This window comes from Lemur catta, chromosome 7, assembly GCF_020740605.2.
Source record: "Lemur catta isolate mLemCat1 chromosome 7, mLemCat1.pri, whole genome shotgun sequence".
NCBI lineage: Eukaryota > Metazoa > Chordata > Mammalia > Primates > Lemuridae > Lemur > Lemur catta.
The window spans coordinates 47,271,684-47,294,939 of NC_059134.1; the positions used below are offsets into that span (position 1 = coordinate 47,271,684).

At 34.7% G+C, this 23,256-nt stretch overlaps 1 protein-coding gene across 2 annotated transcripts in view; it reads right to left on the reverse strand.

Annotated features, from left to right (window-relative positions):
* Positions 1-5,668: 5,668 nt before the first annotated feature.
* The window catches only part of EED (embryonic ectoderm development), a 29,651-nt gene continuing 12,063 nt past the window's right edge, over positions 5,669-23,256 (reverse strand). The window contains exons 7-13 of one of the 2 annotated variants that reach the window (XM_045557178.1): positions 19,630-19,721; positions 17,694-17,827; positions 15,608-15,713; positions 13,980-14,054; positions 7,249-7,407; positions 6,423-6,496; positions 5,669-6,006 (exon numbers count right to left, since the gene is read on the reverse strand). In XM_045557178.1, the coding sequence (XP_045413134.1) occupies positions 5,880-6,006; positions 6,423-6,496; positions 7,249-7,407; positions 13,980-14,054; positions 15,608-15,713; positions 17,694-17,827; positions 19,630-19,721 (767 nt within the window). In that variant the 3' untranslated portion in view covers positions 5,669-5,879. The remainder of the gene's footprint in view (positions 6,007-6,422; positions 6,497-7,248; positions 7,408-13,979; positions 14,055-15,607; positions 15,714-17,693; positions 17,828-19,629; positions 19,722-23,256) is intronic. The other variant, XM_045557179.1, reaches the window with a different exon arrangement.

The following is a 23,256-nucleotide window of genomic DNA, read 5'->3' on the forward strand; positions in this document are numbered from 1 at the left end:
GCTGTGTCTAATCTAACCCATCAAGTTTTTTACTTCAACAAATACATTTTTCATTTCTAAAAGTTCTATTTGTTTCTTTCCCAAATCTACCTGGTCAGTCTACATACTCTCTGTTTGCTCATTTTTGGGATTGTACCTTTTGTTTCTTTAAGGGTTTCATTCATTCAGCCAATAGTTATTGAGCCCCTATTATGCGCAAAACACTGTTCTAGGTCCTGGGGTTATACCAGTGAAATATAACAGAACCCACCCTCATACAGCCTACATCACAGTTATGCTGTAAAGTACATGATAATTGAAATGAAAAATAAGAAAGCAAGAGAAGGGAGAGTACAGGGAGGAGGGAGAGCTGCAACTTTAAATAAGGTGGCTGTTTTATGTTCTCTAGCTGATAATTCCAATATCTGAATTGGTGGCTTAAGCATATTGTTTATTGTTTCAACTTTCAGTCATATTAATAGTTTGTTTCATTGTCTATCTCGTGATCTTTGATTATAAACTATTTGGTTGGCCTAAATCTTCAGCAATTTTAGAGACCTAAGAGTTTTAATAACTAGTATCCACTGAAGGGGTTATCTCCAAACTATGGCTTGTAGGCTGAATCTAGCCTACTTCCTGTTTTTATAACTGAAGTTTTATTGGTGCAAAGCCATACCCAGTCATTTACATGTTGTCTATTTCTGCTTTCCTGCTGCAGCAGCAGAGTTGAATAGTTATGACAGAGACTGGATGGCACACAAAGCCTGAAATATTTACTGTCTAGCTCTTTACAGAAAAAGTTTGTCGGTCCCAATCTACACAGATATTACATAGGAACTAATAATGAAATTCAAATGGGTGCTATCATATGCTGTTGAGGCGAGTATAATTTGGTGCAACTTTAATAGAGAGAAATATCTTTCAGTCAGTAACTAATTCTGATAAATGAGCCTGAGAAAATAACCAGAGAGGTATATAAAGACTTGTGTACTGGGCTGTTAATCAAAATATTACTTTTAATAGCAAAAAACTGGAAGCAATGAACATGTCCAACAATAAGGCATTAGATAATGGTATATTCATGGAAATTTATGGAAAGATATCCAAACAAAATAATCTAATGTTTGATGATTAGCAATCTGAAAATGCAGTATGTTAACAATATACTCAGCATAATCACAATTCTTTAAAATTGTGCATACAAAATACATCCCATCACCGAAAGCTATTATTTCTGGGTAGTAAAATTTCAAGTGTTTTTTACTTTTTTCTTTATACTTCTATATAAACTACGTATGTGCTCTAAAATTATTAAACTTTCTAAAGTGTGAGAATAGTATTATTAATGATTTTTAAAAGTCTCTCTTAGAAATATAGACTAAATTTACAGATAAAATGACTTGTCTGGGATGTGCTTCAAAATAATCCAGTAGATGTACGGCTCAAACAAGACTGGCTATGTAATGATAATTGTTGAAACTTGACTATTGGTACACTGCATTCATTACTTTCTTCATGCTTCCATACATTTGAAACTTTCAAGTGTGCAGTTAAAAGACCCTGTCTTGTCTTTTCAGAAATATAGTAGCCAATATATCAAAGTTGGTTTTATCCTTCCTAAGACTATCTGTGACACTTTTTAAGAAACATGTTGAACCAACTGTGGCTAAAAGAAGAAATTAAGAGGAAAATTAAAGATATCTTGGCCGGGCGTGGTGGCTCACACCTGTAATCCTAGCACTCTGGGAGGCCAGAGGCGGGTGGATCTTCTGAGCTCAGGAGTTCGAGACCAGCCTGACCAAGAGCGAGACCCCGTCTCTACTAAAAAATAGAAATTATCTGGCCAACTAAAATATATATAGAAAAAAATTAGCCGGGCATGGTGGTGCATGCCTGTAGTCCCAGCTACTCGGGAGGCTGAGGCAGTAGGATCGCTTAAGCCCAGGAGTTTGAGGTTGCTGTGAGCTAGGCTGATGCCACAGCACTCACTCTAACCTAGGTAACAAAGCAGGACTCTGTCTCAAAAAAAAAAAAAAAAAAAAAATTAAAGATATCTTGAAAGCCAGGCATGGTGGCGCACACTTGTAGTCCCAGCTAGTCGGGAGGCTGAGGCTGGAGGATTGCTTGAGCCCAGTAATTTGAGGACATAATGATAGCAACTAACTAGCCACTGCCCTCTAGCCTGGGTAACATAGCAAGACCCCATCTCCTCTCTCTTTCTTTCTCTCTCTCCCCACACACATACACACACACACACACACACACACACACACACAAATCTTGAGACAAATGAAAACGGAAACACAACAAGACTTATGGGATGCCTCAAAGACAGTTTAAAGAAGGAAGCTTATAGCATTAAATGTCTGCATTAAAAAAGAAGAAAGATCTCTCCCAGCACTCTGGGAGGCTGAGGTGGGTGGATCGTTTGAGCTCAGGAGTTTGAGACCAGCCTGAGCAAGAGGGAGACCACGTCTCTACTAAAAATAGAAAGAAATGATATGGACAGCTAAAAATATATATAGAAAAAATTAGCCGGGCATGGTGGCACATAGCTGTAGTCCCAGCTACTCTCAGGAGGCTGAGGCAGGAGGATCGCTTGAGCCCAGGAGTTTGAGGTTGCTGTGAGCTAGGCTGATGCCACAGCACTCTAGCCCAGACAACAGAGTGAGACTCTTGTCTCAAAAAAAAAAAAAAAAGAAGAACTCAAATAAACAATCTAATGTTATACCTTATGGAACTAGAAAAAGAACAAACTAAACCCAAAGTTAACAGAAGGAAGGAAATAAAGGTCAGAGCAGAAATACATGAAATAGAGACTAGGAAAATAGAAAAAGCAACAAAACCAAGAGTTGGATTTTTGAAAAGCTAAACAAAATTGACAAACCCTTAGCTAGACTTACTAAGAGAAAAAGGGAAAACTCACCACACGGGGACACTAGAAGAAAACTACAGGCCAATGTTCCTGATGAATATAGAGGCAAAAATCCTCAACAAAATACTAGCAAACTGTATTCAGCTGTGCATTAAAAGAATCATTCATCATGACCAAGTGGGATTTATCCCTGAGATGCAAGGATTTTTGAACATATACAAATCAATAAATCTGATTCACCATGTTAACAGAATGAAGCCCAAAAACCATGAGCATTGCAGTAACTGAAGAAAAAACATTTGGCAAAATTTAACACCTTTTCATGATAAAACTCTAAAAAAATAGGTATAGAAGGAATGTTTCTCAACACAATAAAGGACATATAGGACAGGCCCACAGCTAACATCATACTCAATAGTGAAAAGTTGAAAGCTTTTTCCTTAAGATCAAGAACAAACTGACAGATATATTAGCCTGATTTGTTCATCCTACAATGTACAAAACATCACATTATACCCAAAGAATATATACAATTATTTGTCAATTTAAAATAAAAATAAAATTTTAAAAAAGGAATATATATTTGTTCTTGGCTTCTGGTTCCTGACACAAGATCTTCTGGTGACCCTTGTAATCACCAGAGGGCAAAGAATGTCTTTTTATATGCTAATGAGATAACTGGTGGCTGTGGGCCTCTAGACAGCTTCGACCAGGAAATGTAATTCCCTCAGTATTTCAGGGTAAGGAGAGGACAGAAATAGAGCTTCAAGAATGTGACAACTGGCCTCTGAGTTCTCCCTCTAGGACCTTTCATTATCTGTACTAGCTTTAACCCTTGAAAGTCCATCAGGATCCACTGCAGGTTGTTTCAGAGTTTCCTTTTTGGGCAGTTCTGTTTATAAAGCTATTTCACGATTTCTCTTAGAGGTTCTTCAAAGAAAGGGAAATTTTTGTTTTTATAAACAAAATTCATTCTACCTTGCAATACATAGGGGCCTTCAAATCCAAATACATCATGGGACATTATCTTATTTTCCTTACACCTGGGCAGATTTTGCTATTTCATCAAACCAAGAATTCATCATTACTCATCGATTATTCCCAGCCACATTTAAAAAAGACTAAAATAACAAAAGGAAAAAATGAATTATCTAGATATGATACTGAAACAAACTGTCATTCTTCATTCTTCTTACTGCACTGCCCAAAATATTTCATCATTTTCCAAGATAAAAGAGAGAAGAAACCATCTTCCTAGTCTGCTTTTAGCTTTCATTGAACAGTGGAGAATTCAAAAATTTTCACTTTCTGCTCATGACAGAGAAGAAAATTGATAGAGGATGTTTCCCAGTTTTTAGATAAATCAGAAGATAAAGACAGCACCACTCTAGACTCTAATGATGGTAATTGATTGTATGAGTGATCATCTCAGCCTGAGTCTTCAGATGACCATATCCTAGAATTTTCTCAAACTCAAGAATCAATTAGTATTTCTAAGCACCAAAAGGAAAGATGGTATTTTCATCCAGTTGGTCATGCAACATGAAGGATTTCATCACACAGAATTTTCCAACAAGAACATGAACCACATCATTTTGCTAAAAGGATATGACAGTATTATCTTTTATGATGTTTGTGAGTCAAAATTTGCATTCCAGAAAGGTTTGCTGAAGTTCCTATTAAAATTTCTAATTAAAAAAAATTGAAGTACCCACTGGACCAAGATGGTTAATGGTGATAAAGTTTACCTGTTTACTGACAGTTAAGTCTTATACTATTTTCAGGAAGTAAACCTTGCTTCAGAGACAGCTCAAAAAAAGGGGCAGTATAAAATACTATATATCAAAACCAAATTTTAAAAATATATTTATAGAAACAAGGTTTATGAATCTTTTTAAAAACTTGACAAAATTCAGTCTTTTGTATTTTACCCTGGCTCACCTCATTTCACCTTAGCTTTAGATCACTCAGGCTTTCTTCAGTGCCTCTGCTTCAGGTTAACCCCTCCACATGTGATCTCAGTCCTAACTCTTTCGGGATTTTGCCCACAAATAAATACAATGTGCCCATGTCTGAGAAAAAATAACCAACTACTCTCAACCCTATGACTTCCTCAATCTACTTCTCTCTCCTAGCCAGTAACATCCTTCTAGAAAAGGGGACAACTCACTAAAAGAGGACACACTCCTCTTTTGTATAATTATTCAATCCACTGCATTTAACCTCGTATGCCCTCTCCTCCTTTGCTCTAACAAAATATTTCCCCTAAGGTTACTAATGGCCTAGTTGCAAATCTAACAGTGATATATTTTTTTTTAAACTGTAAAGAAAGGTTAAAACATTATTATTATATGTTCTAACTCTACAGTATTTTAAACATCACTTATAAAACCATTACAGAAGAAATAATTTAAAAATATAAAACCACAGGAAATATAATCTCCAATAATTATAAACTTAAAATATGTTTAGGGCTTATTATATGTCAAATACTGTTCTAATTGCCAGACATATATTACATCTTTTGATCCTCTCAATAACCCTGAGGTAGGTTATTATTATTATTATTATTCCTTTTTTACACATGAAGAAACAAGAAACAGGCAATGAGATGTTAAGTTACTTATCCAAGGTCACATAGTAGCAGACCCGAGATCTGAATTCAGTTTAGTTCTATAGCCTCCAATTAATCTCTATATTATATAGCTTTCTCTAGTTAAGAGAACTACAAAAAATGACCACTACAAAAGATAAGGCATAATTTTATTACTTTCAACTCTTTTCCATCACAATGAAAATAAAATAACACACAACTTTAAAAAAATAAATTTTTATTAAAAGCAGTAGAGTCTGAGCAGGAAGACAGTACAAAGAATGTAAACAATGTAAACATCACTACATTCAGCTCAGCCTGATTGAATGCTGAAAGACAATTCTAAAATGCTCTATGTGCCCTTACTAGCAAGATACATTAATTCTATTTTACACAGACAACACACTCTAATTTTGATTATGCAAAAGTATTTTATCGAAGTCGATCCCAGCGCCAAATACTGGCATCATCACAGACAGCTATAAGAATGCTGCTATCCCTGCTAAAACTGGTTTGTCGAATAGCAGCGCCACATTTATGATGAGTCAGTGTTGTACATCTAGGGAAAAAAACGTGACAACTGGTTAAATTAAATACCATAGATAATGTCAGTGTCTACTTTAAACCAGTGAATTAGAAAATGAGCACATGTTCCAAGTCATATAAAAAGCATTTAAGACCAGAATATACTTACTTCATTAGGAGCTCAATGTCAAACTTTATAAAATTTGGGTATATTTAAGTTCAAGAAGCACACATAACTTATATAAAAAAGAAATAACTTGTCACTAAGGTACCCATGAAAAATAATCATTATCAAAATAAAGCATGAATTCTTTAACCTTGAAATGTAAATGACTTAAGGATGTTAAAATGACTTAAAGATGGCATTGCAAATATCAATTATTTTCTCTCTATTGACATAAAATTTGAGAAAAGGGCAGAAATTTTGAACAGACATTTCTAAATACTTACTTGGCTTTATGAGGATCTTCTACTTCTAAATCCCAAACATACAGTTTGCCAACCTGATTGCCCAGTGCAAGCATCTGTATAAACATTTTTTAAAACATCGAATTAATAAAATCACTAAGCTCTAAAGCATTCAAGCAATTCCAAGATATCTTTATTTCAAAAAAATCTCAGCTCCAGCCTTTGCTTGTGCTCTTGACTATGTCCTTGGATCTTACATATTCCTGATTTGTAAATAGGAATAAGAGCAATTAATACTTAACAGGTGTCGAGTGAAAAAGGCAGCATTTTGTAAATTTATGAAGGGTTTTACAAAATTTACATTGTTAGCATGGTACTCACTTTTTCTTCTGCCTTCAAGAATTACAGCAAAAGCTGCAGAAAACTCTTCCAAAGCTTTCTTACAGAAATAAATACCCAGGTAATTTGTTACCACAAAATCCAATAGATTTCTTTAAAATTTTAGATAACTTGTATTTTGTCTTCCATCCTGACTTTTCTCAACATTATTCTAGGAAAAAGTCACATAAGATTAACACTCTAATTACTAAAACATTAAGTCTTAGTAATGTTATGTTAATGTTTGTTATGGAACATAAACACCTAACTTTCATCGATACCTAACTGCCAATTTCACTTCAATAAGCACTGCAAATGGTGTGCAGGGCCACAAAGGTAGAGTAACAAACAACAAAGGGCAAAGTAATCACCTCAAAACATTAAAGTAGATTCTTAGAGGAAAAAAAACATGGACACAACAGAAAAAGTTTAGAATTGCAATGGTCTTGCATAAGTCAAATCATTTCAAAATGTACAAATATGTTCATACCTTTTGCCAGAAATCCATAGAAAACCTCATGTACCAAATGTCACATTGGCTGTAATCAAATCGCCCAAGAATAGTCACATTAGACTCACTGGGTTTAATTTTATCTATATCATCTTCCATTTTGCCCGGTTTCCAGCACACAATGGCATTTTCACAAGACTAAAAAAGAGAAATGAGGAAAAGAAATGTTAATTGTAGAACTGAATTTTAAATATTAAAAACAAAGCTTTTCTCCACTATCGTTTTAGAACTGACAGCTCCCAGAACCTGGTTAATCCATCTACCAAGCACAGTGATGTACATTCATTTGTATTTAGAGTCAATGTCTACACTTAAAGGGACAAAAAAAATCTGATTATCAACAGAATTAGACAATACAAAAGAATCACACTGTCTGAAATGTTCATTTTGGAAGTCACAATTTCTCTTCCAAATCAAACCAAGTTCAGCTCTAGATACTCTTGACACCCAGAGACTTTGTTTTATAGCAAAGATACAATTACAAATACATAATATTACAAGACATGGCTCTTCATAACCCCTTGCTTATTCAGCTAGTTTCATCTTTCCCCATTCAATTTCTCATTTCACTTCTAACCACAGGTGGTCCCCCTTTACCTCATTTGTTAACTATTAATCCTTCCACGGTGTCTGTGCCACCCAGTAGGAACTCAGTACATGTCTTAGGAAAGCTGATGAACTCACAGAAAGGGCCTTAGAACTCAAGTTATTAATAGGGGAATAGGAAAGCAGTGGTGTAATACCTAGACACTGATAGGGGGTGGGATTGAAATAGGCTGCAAAGTTATACTTTGCCTATCCTATAACATCAAATCTCTGTGCACACACTTATAATTAAGCAGTAAGTGGTAAAGAATACAATGGAAGGAAAACTCCAAAACTGTGGGTGGTCTGCCCACTAGCGGACATTCTGGGCTCTAGCGTGTAGAGGCCAGAAATGCTACTAAACATCTTACGATGCACATCTTATGATGCCATCCACAAAAAAGAATTATTGGACCCAACATCAACAGCACCAGGATTGAGAAACGCTGGTGTAGGTGAACAGCGCCCCCTAGAGTTTTACAGGACAGCCTATACAGTTGCAGGAGGTAGCCCTGTAGGATTCACTAGCATTTAAACAGTTTAAACAGCAGGGCCACTGGAAGATTAGGGTGGGAACAACACATTCTTTTTTCTTCTCCACTTACTTTAGACTTTTGAAATCCTAGTGCTATATGGTATCTACCACCTAGTTTGATGACTCTTGACTAAATGCATAATTGGATCAATAAGCCTATGGAGTTTTCCCAAAAGACTCAGCCCTACTGAATCAGAATCTCTAAGAGAAAGGGCAAGGCAAAAGAAACATAAAATAGCTCTTTGAGTGCTGCTTACTGACTGCACTGGTAAAGAATTCCTAATTACTAGAGCTCCCTCATGGGAAACTTAAGGCATAAGGAGGTAAAAAGAAGTTGCCAGAGCTGGTGGATCGCTGCACTTCAAAATCATCTAGAGAGCTTTACAAAATTACAAATTCCCAGGACCTCATGCCAGATTTAGAATCTCTGAAGTGAGGTCTAGGAATCTATTTTTCAGTGTTCTCCTAGTGACTCTGATGCAGAGCCAGATTTGAGACCACCAATATATTTTGGTTCAGCCTCCCACCTAAAATTCAGAAATCTTTTCCTGTCGACTGAATAAGTTCTAAGAACAGAAATTTTAAACCGCTACTGGCTTTTTAGTTCTGCTATAAAAATGATGGAGCAGATGTAATTTTCCCTATTTGTCCACTAAATATAGATTAAAAGTCTGAATATCATGTATAAAGGCAAACACAAGACTCTGAAAGGCAGAGAAAAGGCAGACAAGTTAGGAACCCTTGGAACATGAACAATATAGTGTTGAATTCTCTGGGTTTTCTTTTGCCTTATATATTCCTGATTGGATGCTAGAGAAGGCAGCAACTGAGAAATGCTAATGGGTGAAGACAAAAAAAGCTTCAACAGAGACTGCTCTTTCTAGCCAAAGGACCAATAAAGCGGCAGCCTAACAAGACATAAATTTTTCAGACAACAAATGCTCTACTCCAGCGAAACACCACAGAAAAAAAACTACAGAAAAAAAATCTGTGGACCCATCTCCACCTGAACCAGCCAAGGTCCAGTCAAAAGCCATTCTCAGGTTGTAACTAAGCACCTCAAGTGCCTACCACCCTTTGTGGTAATGGGGTAACCCTCCTACTCTCTCTGGCTGGGGTGGTATCAGAAGGCCTAGTACAGTTAGGATGTCCTTAACCACTCAGTGGGTAAGGCCACCATTAACTATCCACAATGTCAGTGGAGACCACTAGGGGAGCAGTAATTAGGTATTCGGTCCCTCGCAGCCAGGGTGGTGTCAGCTGAGAGCTACGGAAAGCCTTAACTCCCACACCCACCCAGCAGTAATGTGCCACCAAAACCAAGTCAATCGAGTGGGGAACCCGACATCCACCCCCACATGGCAATCATGAGGCAGTGCTCCCCATTTCCCCAGCTTTTTCCAAAAATATCAGAGAAAGCCTGCTGTAAGAGAAGATCTAAATAAGATCCAAAGTCTCACAGTATCCAAAATATCTAGGTTTCAATCAAAAATCACTCACCATAAGAATCAGAAAATCTCAACTTTAAAAAGATAATCAACAGATACCAAACTGAGATAACAAAGATGTCAGAACTATCTGACATGGATTTAAGACAGTAATCATGAAAATGATGTAATGAACACAAACACGCTTATAACAAACAAAAGTCTCAGCAAAGAAACAGAAAAAGAATCAAATGGAAATTTCAGAACTGAAAAATACTACTATAACCAAAACAAAAAACTCAATTGATGGGCTCAACACCAAGAGGAGAGGGTAGAGAGTCAGTAAATCTAAAAGTAATGCAACAGAAATTACCCAATCTGACCAAAAAAGAAAACATACTTTTAAAAAAATGATTAAGTCCCAGGGACCAAACAAAAAATCTAACATTCTTATCATCACAGTCCCAAAATGAGGGAAGAGAGCAGGGCTGAAAAAGAATTCAAGTAATGGCTGGAAACTTTCCAAATCTGGAACAAAGTATGTCCCCAAAACATAAACCTACTACAGAATCAAAGGTTAGATAAACCCAAAGAAATCCATATCAAGTCATATCATACTCAAACCTGAAACTGAATATACTTATGCTCAATCTGAAAGCTAAAGGCAAGAAATAAATCCTAAAAGCAGTAAGACAGAAAGAATACCTTACTTATAGGGGAAAAAAATTCCAGGGACAGCAGATTTCTCATCAGAAATTATGCAGGCCAGAGAGGGAGCACATTTTTCAAGTGTTGAAAGAAAATAATTGTGAAGCCAGAATTTAGTGAATATATCCTTCAGGAATGAAACAGAAATGAGGCCATTTCTCAGACGAAGAAAGACAACGAGAATTTGTCACCAGAAGACCTACCATAAAAGAATGGCTACAGGAAGTTTTCTAAACAGAAAGGCAATGACTTAAGAAGGAGTCTTAGAAATACCAGTAAGGAAAAACAACTGAAAAAGCAAAATGAGTAAATTCAATACTGTCCTTTTCCTCTTGAGCTTTCTAAATTACATTTGATGGTTAAAGCAAAAATTATAATACCATCTGATGTGGTTCTCAAATATAAAATAAATATTAAAGACAATTATAAATGCAGAAAAACAAAGTGATATAAACTTCACTCAAATTAGTAAAATGCCAATACATAGTAGACTGTGCTAAGTTATAATACATATAGATAAAAGATTCAAAATATTACAGATAAATACAATACTATAGATAAATGGAAATAGAATTCTAAAACGTGTTCATGTAACCTATAGGAAGTTTGGGGAAAAAAACCTAAAGGGAGAAATAAAAAAGCAAAATGGCAGACTTAAAGCAATAACTGATGTTAATAAGGCTTAAATATAAATGCTCTAAATAAACCAACTAAAAGATAAATTGGCAGAGTGGATTAAAAAAATATGACCCAACTGTATGTCATCTACAAGAAACTTACTAAAATATAATACACATAGATTAGAAATAAAAGGTTCAAAAAAGATTACATAATGATAAAAGGGGCAAGCCCCCATGACAAAGCAATACTAAATGTGAATGCACCAAACAATAGAGCTGCAAAACATGTGACAGAACTGAAAGGAGAAAGAGAAAAATCCACAGTTGCAGATGAAGATTTCAACACCTGCCTCTCAATAACTGATAAAACAGTAGACAAAAAAAAAAAAAAAAATCAACAAGGATATAGAAGATTCAACAATACCATCAACCAACAGTATCTAATATACACTTACTGAACATTCCACCCAATACAATACACATTATTTTCAAGTTCCCATGGAACCTATCTGAAATAGAACCATAAAACAAATTCTCAAAAAAGTTAAAAGAACCGATTCAATAACCTAAGCTCCCAACTTAAGAAACTAGTAAAAGTTGTGCAAAATAAACCCCTAGCAAACAAAAGAGATCAATAAATTCAAAACAGGAAAAGCAAGGAAACAAGATCAATAAAACTGACAAATCTCTAGCAAGACTGACAAAAAAAGACATAAACTACCAATTTCAGGAATGTAATAGGGGTTTATCACTGGAGACCCAGCAGATACCAAGAGGCTAATAAGGGAATACTACAAACAACTCTGTTCACATAAATTTTTACCTTAGATGGAATGGACCCATTCCTTAAACAGCACAAACTACTGAGACTCACATAATATGAAGTGATTAATTTGAATTAATTAATCATCCTCATAACTATTAATTTATAAGCCCTATAACTATTAAGGAAATTGAATTCATAATTTTAAAAATCCCTCTCAAAACTTTTTAGGCCCCAATGATTTAACTGGCCCCAATGATTCTACCAACCATTTAAAGAAGAATTAATGCTAATTTTGTACAATGTCTTCCAGAAGATAGAAGACAAAACACCTGACAATTCGTTTTATGAAGCCAGCATTACTAATAACAAAAACAGCAAAAAAAAATTCAGACCAATAAATACAGACACAAAAATCCTTAACAAAATATTAGCAAAGAGAACTCAGAAACATATAAAAAGAATTATTCAGCATGACCAAGTGGAGTTTATCCCAGCGTTATAAAGCTAGATCAATATTCAAAAACCAATCAATATGATCCACTATTTTAACAAGATGAAGAAGAAAAACCACATGATCGTATCAAATGAGAGAATATCTACAAAAAACATACAGCTAACATACTTAATGTTGAAAGACTGAATGACAAGTCAAAAATGTCCTTAACACTGCTATTCAACATAGGACTGAAAGTTCACCAGTGCAATAAGGAAAGAAAAGAAAAGGCATACACATCAGAAAGGAAGAAATAAAACTACCCCTATTTCCAAATGACATGATGGTCTACGTAGAAAATTGCCAAGTAATTTACAAAAAAATCCCTTCAAAAGTAAGTAGTTTAGTTAGGTCGCAGGATTCAAGATCAATATGCAAAAATCAACTGTATTTCTACATATTAACTATGAAGACATAAAAATAGAAATTAAAAAATAAAGTATCATTTACAATTGTTCAAAAAAATCTTTCGGTATAAATCTAACAAAGCACTAACAGGATTTATATGCTAAAACTTCAAAATGCTGATGATAAAAATCAAAGAAGATCTAAATGAAAGACTCATACCATAGCTGTGGATTAGAAAACTTGGCATAAAGACATTATTTCCACTCAAAATTATATATAGGTTTAACACAATTCCAATCAAAATCTCCCTCCCTGCCAAAAAAAACAGTAAGAGTTTTTATAAATATAGACAAGATTATTCTAAAATTTATGTGGAAAGGCAAAGGAACTATAATAGCTAAAAACAATTTTGGGGGAAAAAAAGAATGAAGTGGGAGAAACCTATCTGATTCTAAGAATAATATAGACCTAATATAATGAAGACCGTGTATGTAATATTTAGTGGAGAGACAGAGAATGGAACAGAACAAAAAAACCAGAACAGCCCCATATAAGGATGGCCAAACAATTTTTGACAAAGGTGCAAAAGTAATTCAATGGAGGAAGAACAGTCTTTCAACAAATGCTACTGAAACAACTGAATATCCACAGAGGAAAAAAAAAAAAGGACTTCAACTAAACCTCGTACCTTATGTAAAAATCAACTCAAAATGGATCATCCATTTAATGTAAAACACAGCAGTATAAAACTTTTACAAGAAGCCACAGAAGAGTATGTTTAAGGTCTAGGGCTTGGTGAAGAGTCCTTAGATACAACATCAACAACATGATCCATAAAATGTTTTTAAAAACCCAATAAATTAGATTTCATAAAAATTAAAAACATTTGCTCTGTGAAAGACCCTATTAAGATGAAAAGACAAGCTACCAACTGAAAGAAAATATTTGCAAACTACGTATCTGACACAGGATTCATATTTAGAATATATTCAGAATTCTCAAAACTCAACAGTTAAAAAAAAAAAAAAACAACAACAAAAACCAATCCAATTAGAAATGAGCAAAAGAGATACGAAGAGACATCACCGAAAAAGATATATGGATGGTAAATAAGCACATGAAAAAGATGTTCAACATCACTAGCCATCAGCAAAATGCAAATTAAGACCATGACGAGATATCACTACACACCTATCAGAACAGCTAAAATAAAAAATAATGACAATACCAAATGCTGGCGAAGATTCGGAGAAACTGGATCTCTCATACATTGCTGGTGGGAATGTAAAATGGCACGGCCACTCTGGAAAATAGTTTGGCAGTTTCTTAAAAAACTAAACAAACTTAACCATGACCCAGCAATTGCCCTCCTAGGCATTTACCCAGAGAAATGAAAACTTTTAAGTCCACACAAAAACCTGTACACAACTGTTTATTAGCAGCTTTATTTGTAATAGCCCAAAACTGGAAAACAGCCAAAACGTCCTACAATAGATGGTTAAATAAACTGTGGTACATCCATACCATGGAATACTACTCAGCAATAAAAAGGGAACTACTGATACAGGCCAACAACTTGGATGAATCTCAAGGGCATTATACTGAGTGGAAAAAAACAATCTTAAAAGGTCCCAAACTGTAACAGTGTTGAAATGACAAAATTCACTATGATAAAAATGATAAAACTATACACACACATTGTATTGATGTCAATTTCCTGGATTTGATATTGTATTACAGTTACATAAGATGTAACTATAATACATAAGATGTAACTATTGGGGAAAATTGGGTAAAGGTCAAATGGGACCTCTCTGAACTATCTTTGACACTTCCTGTGAATCTAATTATTTCAAGATCAAAAGTTTAAGGAAAAATACAAACCAGTAAACTATAAGGCCAAGGAAAAAATAAATCAGGGTCTGCTTAAGCAAATGTGAAGTGGCCTGAAATCCACATCAAGAAAAGAAACGGGGGACAGCAATTTCTCCCAATTTGACAATCCTAAATGTTCATATAACATCATGAGTAACTTCTCTAAATTATCAGCTAAAAAAAAATACATATATACACACACAGATGGTTCCTGATTTATAATGGTTTGACTTATGATTTCTTGACTTGATGATGGTACAAAACCATCATAATTTTGACATACTTCAAATTTTGAATTTTGATCTTTTCTTGGGCTAGCTATATGCAGTACATGAGATATTCAGCACTATTATAATATAGGCTTTGTGTTGGATGATTTTGCCCAATTGTAGAGTAATGTTAAGTGTTTTGAGCACATTTAAGGTAGGCTAGGCTAAGCTATGATATTTGGTAGGTAAGATGTATTAAATGTATTTTCCTCTTATGAAATTTTCAATTTATGATGGCCTTATCAGGATGTAATCCCATCATAAATCGAGGAACAGCTGTATCAATATGCTAGAGCAGAGGCTGGCAAACTATAGCCCATGAGCCAACTCCAGCCACCTGATTTTGTCAATAAAATTTTACTGAAATAGTAACAAACACAGAAAACAAACCACTGGCTTGAGATACTGGTTACCTTGCAATAACATCGAGTATCAGAGAACACTATCACCTTGTAAGCTACATTTCTCATCTTACTGGAGCACAAAGAATTTTAATTCACTAGGATGTTTTATCCCTAAAACAAGTTTCCAAATATATCAAAATATGAGACTTCAGAAAAAAAGGCAGTTTTCCATCTGCCATTCATGTTAACAAACTACATAAAAACCTCCCTGCAAAGTTCCAACACACATACACACACACACACACACACACACAAACACACAAACACACACACACAATGGAAGTATATCTTAACTGCAGTTACCATACCTTAGAAAGTATCAAATCGCCTAACCATCGCACACAATCAACATAATTCCTATGTATGTCTCTGGTAGAAAAATCAGGAAAATGGATTTTCTGAGAAATAAATGGCCTGAAGGAAGAATGGAAATGTAAAAAGTTAAAAGAAAAAATTATTGTAGAATCACACTTTTTCATTTTTGGATTTATAAAACTTTGAAAAAAATGTATGACTATTAATTCCTCTGTGTACCTATATAACTGTGTACCTATATAACTGAATACCTTATTTGATTATTGAGAGCTAAAGTCTCAATCCACTTCTTTGTCCTATAATATTTCATTTATTAAAATTGCAGCTTCTTGCCTTTTACTATATATAGTCCAAAATTAAACACTTCAATTCTGGCTATCTTAACCAATGATAAAGACCTGAATGTGGGGATCACTAAGTTTATCATAGAAAATATACTAAGCCACCTACTCAATCCTGTAAAATTTACCATTAATGGTTTATGAAAGTCAACATATCTACCATACTGCAAAAGATAGTCATCTTTTTTGGAAGAATGAAACATCATTCCAAAGTCTGGTAAAGGTAAGTTTAGATGATGAGAATGCTGCTTGAGCATTAATTTCTGAAAATGACACCTTACAAGAATTTCACATTTGTTAGTTAGGAATTTTCCAAATAATTTCTGTCCTTAGGAAACCAAAACGTGGCACCATTTTTTCCTTAAATATATTTGTGAGAAGACAATAAGCAAGACAAGCTGCCACTAATTTTGGAGTGATTTAATATTATACCTAACATGTCTAATCTAGTAAGTGATTCAGTTTTTAATCAGAAATAACTGTAGAATATAATATGCCATGAATTAGTTGTTTTAGGAAATTTATACGTTCTCTCTTTACCTTTTCCTCACATGTAAAAAGCACACTGGGCTGCATCATCTCAAACAACCCCTCTAATTCAGGTTCTGGGATTTTGTTTATTAAACCATTAAAATGTTACTAATGATCTAATATAAATTCCTAAATCTGCTGTAATTATGTTCATTGCTTTTTAGCCAAGAAAATATTATAATCTTATGACTAAACCTCTCTCAAGGAGAAGACTAGCTCAACTCAATGTTATTTTTTGTAAACTGTGAACTATAATTTGTATTTATTCCAGAGACCTAGAAAATAATTAAAAAATATAAATTTAACATTGTACTAGCCCCTGGTGTTTTAAAAGAAAAATCTTAAAGTTGTAATAATCCTTAGAGGCCATGGACGTCTAATGAATGTTAGTGCACTAAAGTATTTACTGATGCTTACAGATTTAACTAACAATCTATTAATAATCTAGCTTGATAACCAGGAAATAAACTCTAGCTCTTTGCTAAAACAAAAATGCCAACAAAGTTAACATATGCAGACATACGATGTTTATAGTGAAAGTGTTAATGACAGCCTCATGAGATTCTAAAGACAGTTACTGCACTAATTGAGACATTCCAAAAATATATTAAGAAAACTGAAAAATTCCCCACCCTATAGTAACATAAAGCAAGGCTCCTGCATGTGAATTTTCTTCATTGATTATGAAGTGTGCATCATTTAGAGGAAAGCATTAATATTATCATGAATTAGAGATAAGAACCCCTCCCCTTTTTATGAGACAAGGTCTTATTCTATCACCCAAAGTAGAGTACAGTGGCACAATCATAGCTCACTGCAGCCTCGATCGAACCCCTGGGCTCAAGCGATCCTGCTGCCCGAGTAATAAGAACATGGCACCACGCCCAGTTTATTATTTACTTTTTTTTGCAGAGACAGGGTCTCACTGTGTTGCTCAAGATGGTCCCAAACTCTTGGCCTCAAGTGATCCTCTTGCCTCAGCTTCCCAAAGTGCTGGGACTATAGGTGTGTACCACTGTGCCTGGCCAAGAATCCCATTTTTTGAAATTGTGGTTTGCCATCTTGAATTAGAATTTGCACTGTTAACAAATCTTAATACAACATTATTCTGTGTCCTTTACTTTCTTTATTCCATAAGTTTTCTACGTGATTTAAAATTATTCAATAGTACAACATAGCAAATTGTTTTGAATACTATAATTGTTACCTGTTAGTTTTATTTGGGTTATAATCATAAGATTCCTTAATTGCATTCATCATTCTCTTTGAATTGATCCTCCAAAGTTTAAGAGAGTGATCCATACCACAGGACATTATTTTTTCACCCAAAAGATCATAATCCTGTATACAAAACAGAAAAATTTAAGTATATAAATTATAGTCCCAAATTAAATTTATCCAATTTTCATCTGATGTAATATGGTGAAAATTGTATTTTAAACCACAACACTAACTACATTTTGGGTTTTATCTATGTAAGCCATAAATCAGAGTTTACTACTTTCAAGAATTTACAGTTTTAATTGGTTTGTCACCAGAGTATGAGCTTTTACAATATGGAAGGCAAGAAAATAAATTACTTGAACTTAGCCTTAGCTATTTAATTATGTTTAAATATTTCTTTTGCTTTATTTTGAAGGTAAATCCAACGCTAAGGTAGAATAATTATCTGATGACACAAAAAGGTGAATAATTATATTACTCTTCCTGTCCAATACTGATCAAGCAATGAAAATGACATCTATATGTGAAAACACATGAACCTTAAACAGCTGAAATTTAACTTTATGTGTACTTCTAAGTCAAAACATTTACATTGGTTTTAGAAATCACTTTTTAAATATATAAAAAAGTCTAATAAAGAAAATAACAAATTCTAACTTCTTCATTTGCTGTTTAGTAATTTTTGATAGCCACCTAACAGATTAATCTTATTTCATAGGTGGACACTGAGGCCCAGACATGCTGTATAATTTAGCATAAGGCACACAATAAGTTAATGAAAATTTCACACATCTATCCTCCTAGCAGCGAACTCCTGTGTTAAGTAGAAGAGATATATATTGTCTCCTGTTTTCATTCTAAGAAATAACAGTAGAGAGTTCTATTAAAAGATATTTTCCCTATTAACCTAGGTATTATGTGTTAATCCAACCCTCCAGTTAATTATGAGCAGTGTTTTATAACAATCTGAGAACTTTAGGTTTGTGTTTACTGAATTTACAAGTACACTATTTCTAATTACCTCACTGTCAACAGCAACAAGACATCCTCAGAGTCAGTAGTTCTAATTTAGAGTTCTTAATAAACGATAATACACTTGGCTTTTACATGCATAAAGCCAGATATAGAATGCTACTGCAACTTTTAGAAAATCCAGGTTGACAGGGTATCCCAAGTTAGGTATGATTCTCAAAAACACATATAAACCCCATCTATAGGAATATTTTAGTACCTCCAATTAATATACTACATGCTTCAAAATATGCACCCCTTTACATAGTTAAATAGAAAAGAACCAAAGAGTTAGAAAATTTCTAAAGGAATCAAGGGGCTATACATGGAATATAGCTATACATGGAATATAAATAAAGCTAAAATAATGTAAAAGTCTGAAACCTTAGTGAAAACACTTATATCATATTGTAATAGATCAATGGATTATAATAAATACATCAATAGAAAGACAGTATTTGAACCAACTATTGGCCTTTATAATACCACGCCACCCAAAGAGAAGAGTTGGAAACAAGTTATATAAAACTCAGTATGAGCACAATAAACCACTTCCTAAAAGTGAATAATTTATATTTCAACTTAAAAGTTTGTAAGTGGCTAAGTAGTTTAATTTTTTCCTTTAACAACTGAGAAACACTAAAACAAACATTAACTTAGTGGTTTTGTATTAACAGAAAAAGAACAAGTTCATAGTAATTGTGCAGGTAATTAAAAAAAAATACAAAAAAAAGCCTTTACTTGCTTTATTCCTTCATATGTAAGATTAAAATTTTGTATGTCAAACATAAATGAAATTTCTGCCTGACAGGCTATATAAAACAAACATATGCTTTCTTACATGGAGTTCCATGTGACTGTTTATAGCTATGTAAACCTAAGTCACTGTCCTGTAGCTTTCAACTTACAGCACTTAGAACTTCATCTCTGTGCCCTTCTACGCCTCCAAATATTGCCACCAGAGTGTCCGTTTGGATATTCCATAATCGTAAAGCATGATCTAGTATAAACATACAAAAAATTCAGATAAACTTTTATCATTCATTTACTATGAACTTCCAACATCTTGTTAAAAAAAAAGTTTAGACTTAAGTTATGCACAGTAAAGCCTAAAAATGGTATCTGTATTATACAGTAACTTAAAATATTTACATCACATGTAGAATTACCTAGGTGCTATGGTTTCAATGTGTCCTCCAAAAAGCATGTGTTGAGAACTTAATCCCTAACGTCACAATGTTGTGACGTGGGGCCTAATGTGAGGTATTTAGGTCACGGGGCTCTACCTCCAGGAATGGATTAATACCAATTATATTTAATAAAAAGACCTAATACTACAAATTCAGTCTCTTTTTCCCTCACACCTTCTCTTTCTCTTTTGGCCTTCCACTATGGGAATTATGCAGCACCTGGCCCTCACCAGATGTTGGTGCCATGCTCTTGGACTTCCAAGCCTCTAGAACTGTGAGCCAAATAAATTTTTGTTCATTATAAATTACCCAGTGTGTGGTATTCTGTTATGGCAGCATAAAACAGACTAGGGTTGGTACCGAGAAATCGAACTATTCCTATAAATATCAGAAAATGTGGGAGCAGTTTGAAACTGGGTAACATGTGGCTGGAAGAATTTGGAGAAGCAAGATAGAAAAAGCCTGCTTTGCCATGAATGGAATGTTGAGGTCAATTCTGGTGAGGGCTCAGAAGAAGAAAACTGCAAGGAGAGCTTAAATCTTCTTAGAGATTACTTAAATGGTCCTGATCAGAATGTTGATAAAACTATAGATAGTAAAGACCATTCTGATGAGATCTCAGATGGAAATGAGAAAGTACTGGAAACTGGAGTAAAGACCATCCTTGTTATACATTTGTAAAGAACTTAGCAGACGCCGGGGGCGGTGGCTCACGCCTGTAATCCTAGCACTCTGGGAGGCCAAGGCAAGAGGATTGCTTGAGCTCAGGAGTTTGAGACCAGCCTGAGCAACAGCGAGACCCCATCTCTACTAAAAATAGAAAGAAATTACCCAAACAACTGAAAATAGAAAAAAATTAGCTGGGCATGGTGGCGCATGCCCATAGTCCCAGCTACTCAGGAGGCTGAGGCAGGTGGATTGCTTGAGCCCAGGAGTTTGAGGTTGCTGTGAGCTAGGCTGACGCCACAGCACTCTAGCTCAGGCAAGAGAGTAAGACTGTCTCAAAAAAAAAAAAAAGAAAGAAAGAAAAGAAACGAAAAGAACTTAGCAGAATTGTGTCCATATCCTAAGGACTTTGTAGAAGGCAGAACATAAGAGCAATGAACTAGGCTATCTGCAAGAAATATGTAAGCATCAAAGCATTCACAATGCTGCATGGCTTCTTTTGGCTGCTTGCAGTAAAATGAGAGGAGAATGATTTAAAGATGGAATTTATAATTAAAAGGGAAGCAGAACAAAAAGATCTGGACAACGCACAGCCTGGCTGCACAAATAAAAAACCGTGTTTGGGAGAGAATATAAAGAATGTGACCAAACGGCCAATTGCTAAACAGAGTAATACGGATAGAAGGAAGCCAGATTCTATTCATCAAGATAATAGGAGAATGACCTCCAAGGCATTTTTCAGAGATTTCTGAGGCAAAGCTAAGACCCTGAGGACAAGGCTTCCAGAGAGGCACTCACAAGTTCTCTACATTCACTTCCCAGAGCCACCCGGAGACTCTGCTCCCTGTCTATGCAGCACTCCTAATTTGATGGAAATACACTTTTGAGGTAAGAAAATAAATACTTAGGGATTTGACATGAATAATTTTATACTATGCCACAGAACAAGACAAACGTTTGCCTTCACCACACTCACATTAACAAATTGAAGGATAGACTGATAGATTTATAAGATTTCTACAGTAAGCCCAAAATATGAAAACTACATATATCATGACACAATTTTATAGGACAGTCCTTTTATAAAAATTATAAACTATAATTTGAGCAATCTTTTCTATTAAATATTAATCGAATGTACAGCAAAAGACATGTCATGTAGACCTTGAAATATGACGATGTTCATACTGTATGTGAATATTAACATGCTACATAAATAACACCCAAGAGGCAATAATATGTGTCAATAGTAGAAATTACAATTGCTGTAAAAATGATTTCTTGATTCCAACTGTGTACAAGTTTATGTGTGGATGTATTTTTGTTTCTCTTGGAGACATATACACACATACCCCTAGGAGATAAATATATGTATATACATACCTAGGATTGATAATTCTATGTTTAGCATTTTGAGGAACTACACAGTTTTTCAAAATGGTTACATTTTACATTTCTGCCAGCAATGTTTGAGGGGGGTTCCAATTTCTCCACATCCTAGTCAACACTTGTTATTGTCTGATCTGGCTCTATCACCCAGGCAACAGTGCAGTGGCATGATCATAGCTCAATGCAACCTCAATTCGTGGGCTCCAGCAATCCTCCTGGCTCAGCCTCCTGAGTATCGAGGACTACAGGTGTGTACCACCATGCCAGCTAATTTTTAAAAATTTTTTGTAGAGATGAGGTCTCACTATGTTGCCTAGGCTAGTCTTGAACTCCTGGCCTCTAGCAATCCTCCCACCTAGGCCTCGCAAAGTGTTGGGATTGCAAGTGTGAACCACTGCACCTGGCCCTGTCTGAATTTTTTATTAATAGCCATCATAAGTAGGTGTGAAGTAGTATCTCATTGTGATTTTGATTTGTATTTTCCTAATGATTAATACGTTGAACATCTTTTCATGTGCTCATCTACCACGTATGTTCTTTGGAGAAATGTCTATTCAGAACATTTGCCCATTTTTTAATTGGGCTGTCCTTATTATTGAGCTGCAGAGTTCTTGATACAAGTCTTTTATTAGATATATGATTTATGAATGTTTTTCCTCCTATTCTGCAGCTTATCTTTTTACTTTCTTGATAGTATCATTTGTAGCAAAATTCTTACTCATGTTGAAAAGCTGTTTGATTTTTTTTTTTTAATGCCCTTGCTGACACAATAGGGGAAGACCAGGGCTAAAAGTTGTGATATTAGAACAAGTGAGGCATTATGACCTATTCACTTGTACAGAAATATCTGAGCCCAAACACTGTTATCAAGAGACAAGAAAAAGTATTAGTTTATTCCTAGAGGTGGAGATTTTCAAACTTAAGCTTTGGTAGTTACAGAAAAATGACAATGGAACATTTTCATGTAAGAGTTTTCAGGACATCCTTTGAGTAGATTGCAGGGGAGGTTATAGGTTTGACAAGCCTAAGAAAAGAATAAACTTGACTACATTAATACAGTAGAAATGCAAAGAAAAAAGGCAATCAAGAACGGAATGCAGAAATAAACCTAACTCATTCCAGATAGCTCAGAAATGATTAAGAATGACTAAGAGATTCGTCTGAACTCAGAATAAAATTTATAATGCCAGCAAAGGCATAAAGAGCAACGCAATGCCTTCTCTTTATGGGAAATATTCCAAAGGGCTTATGCTAGAGAACTTAGCATTTTAAGAAATTCTACAGGGAATC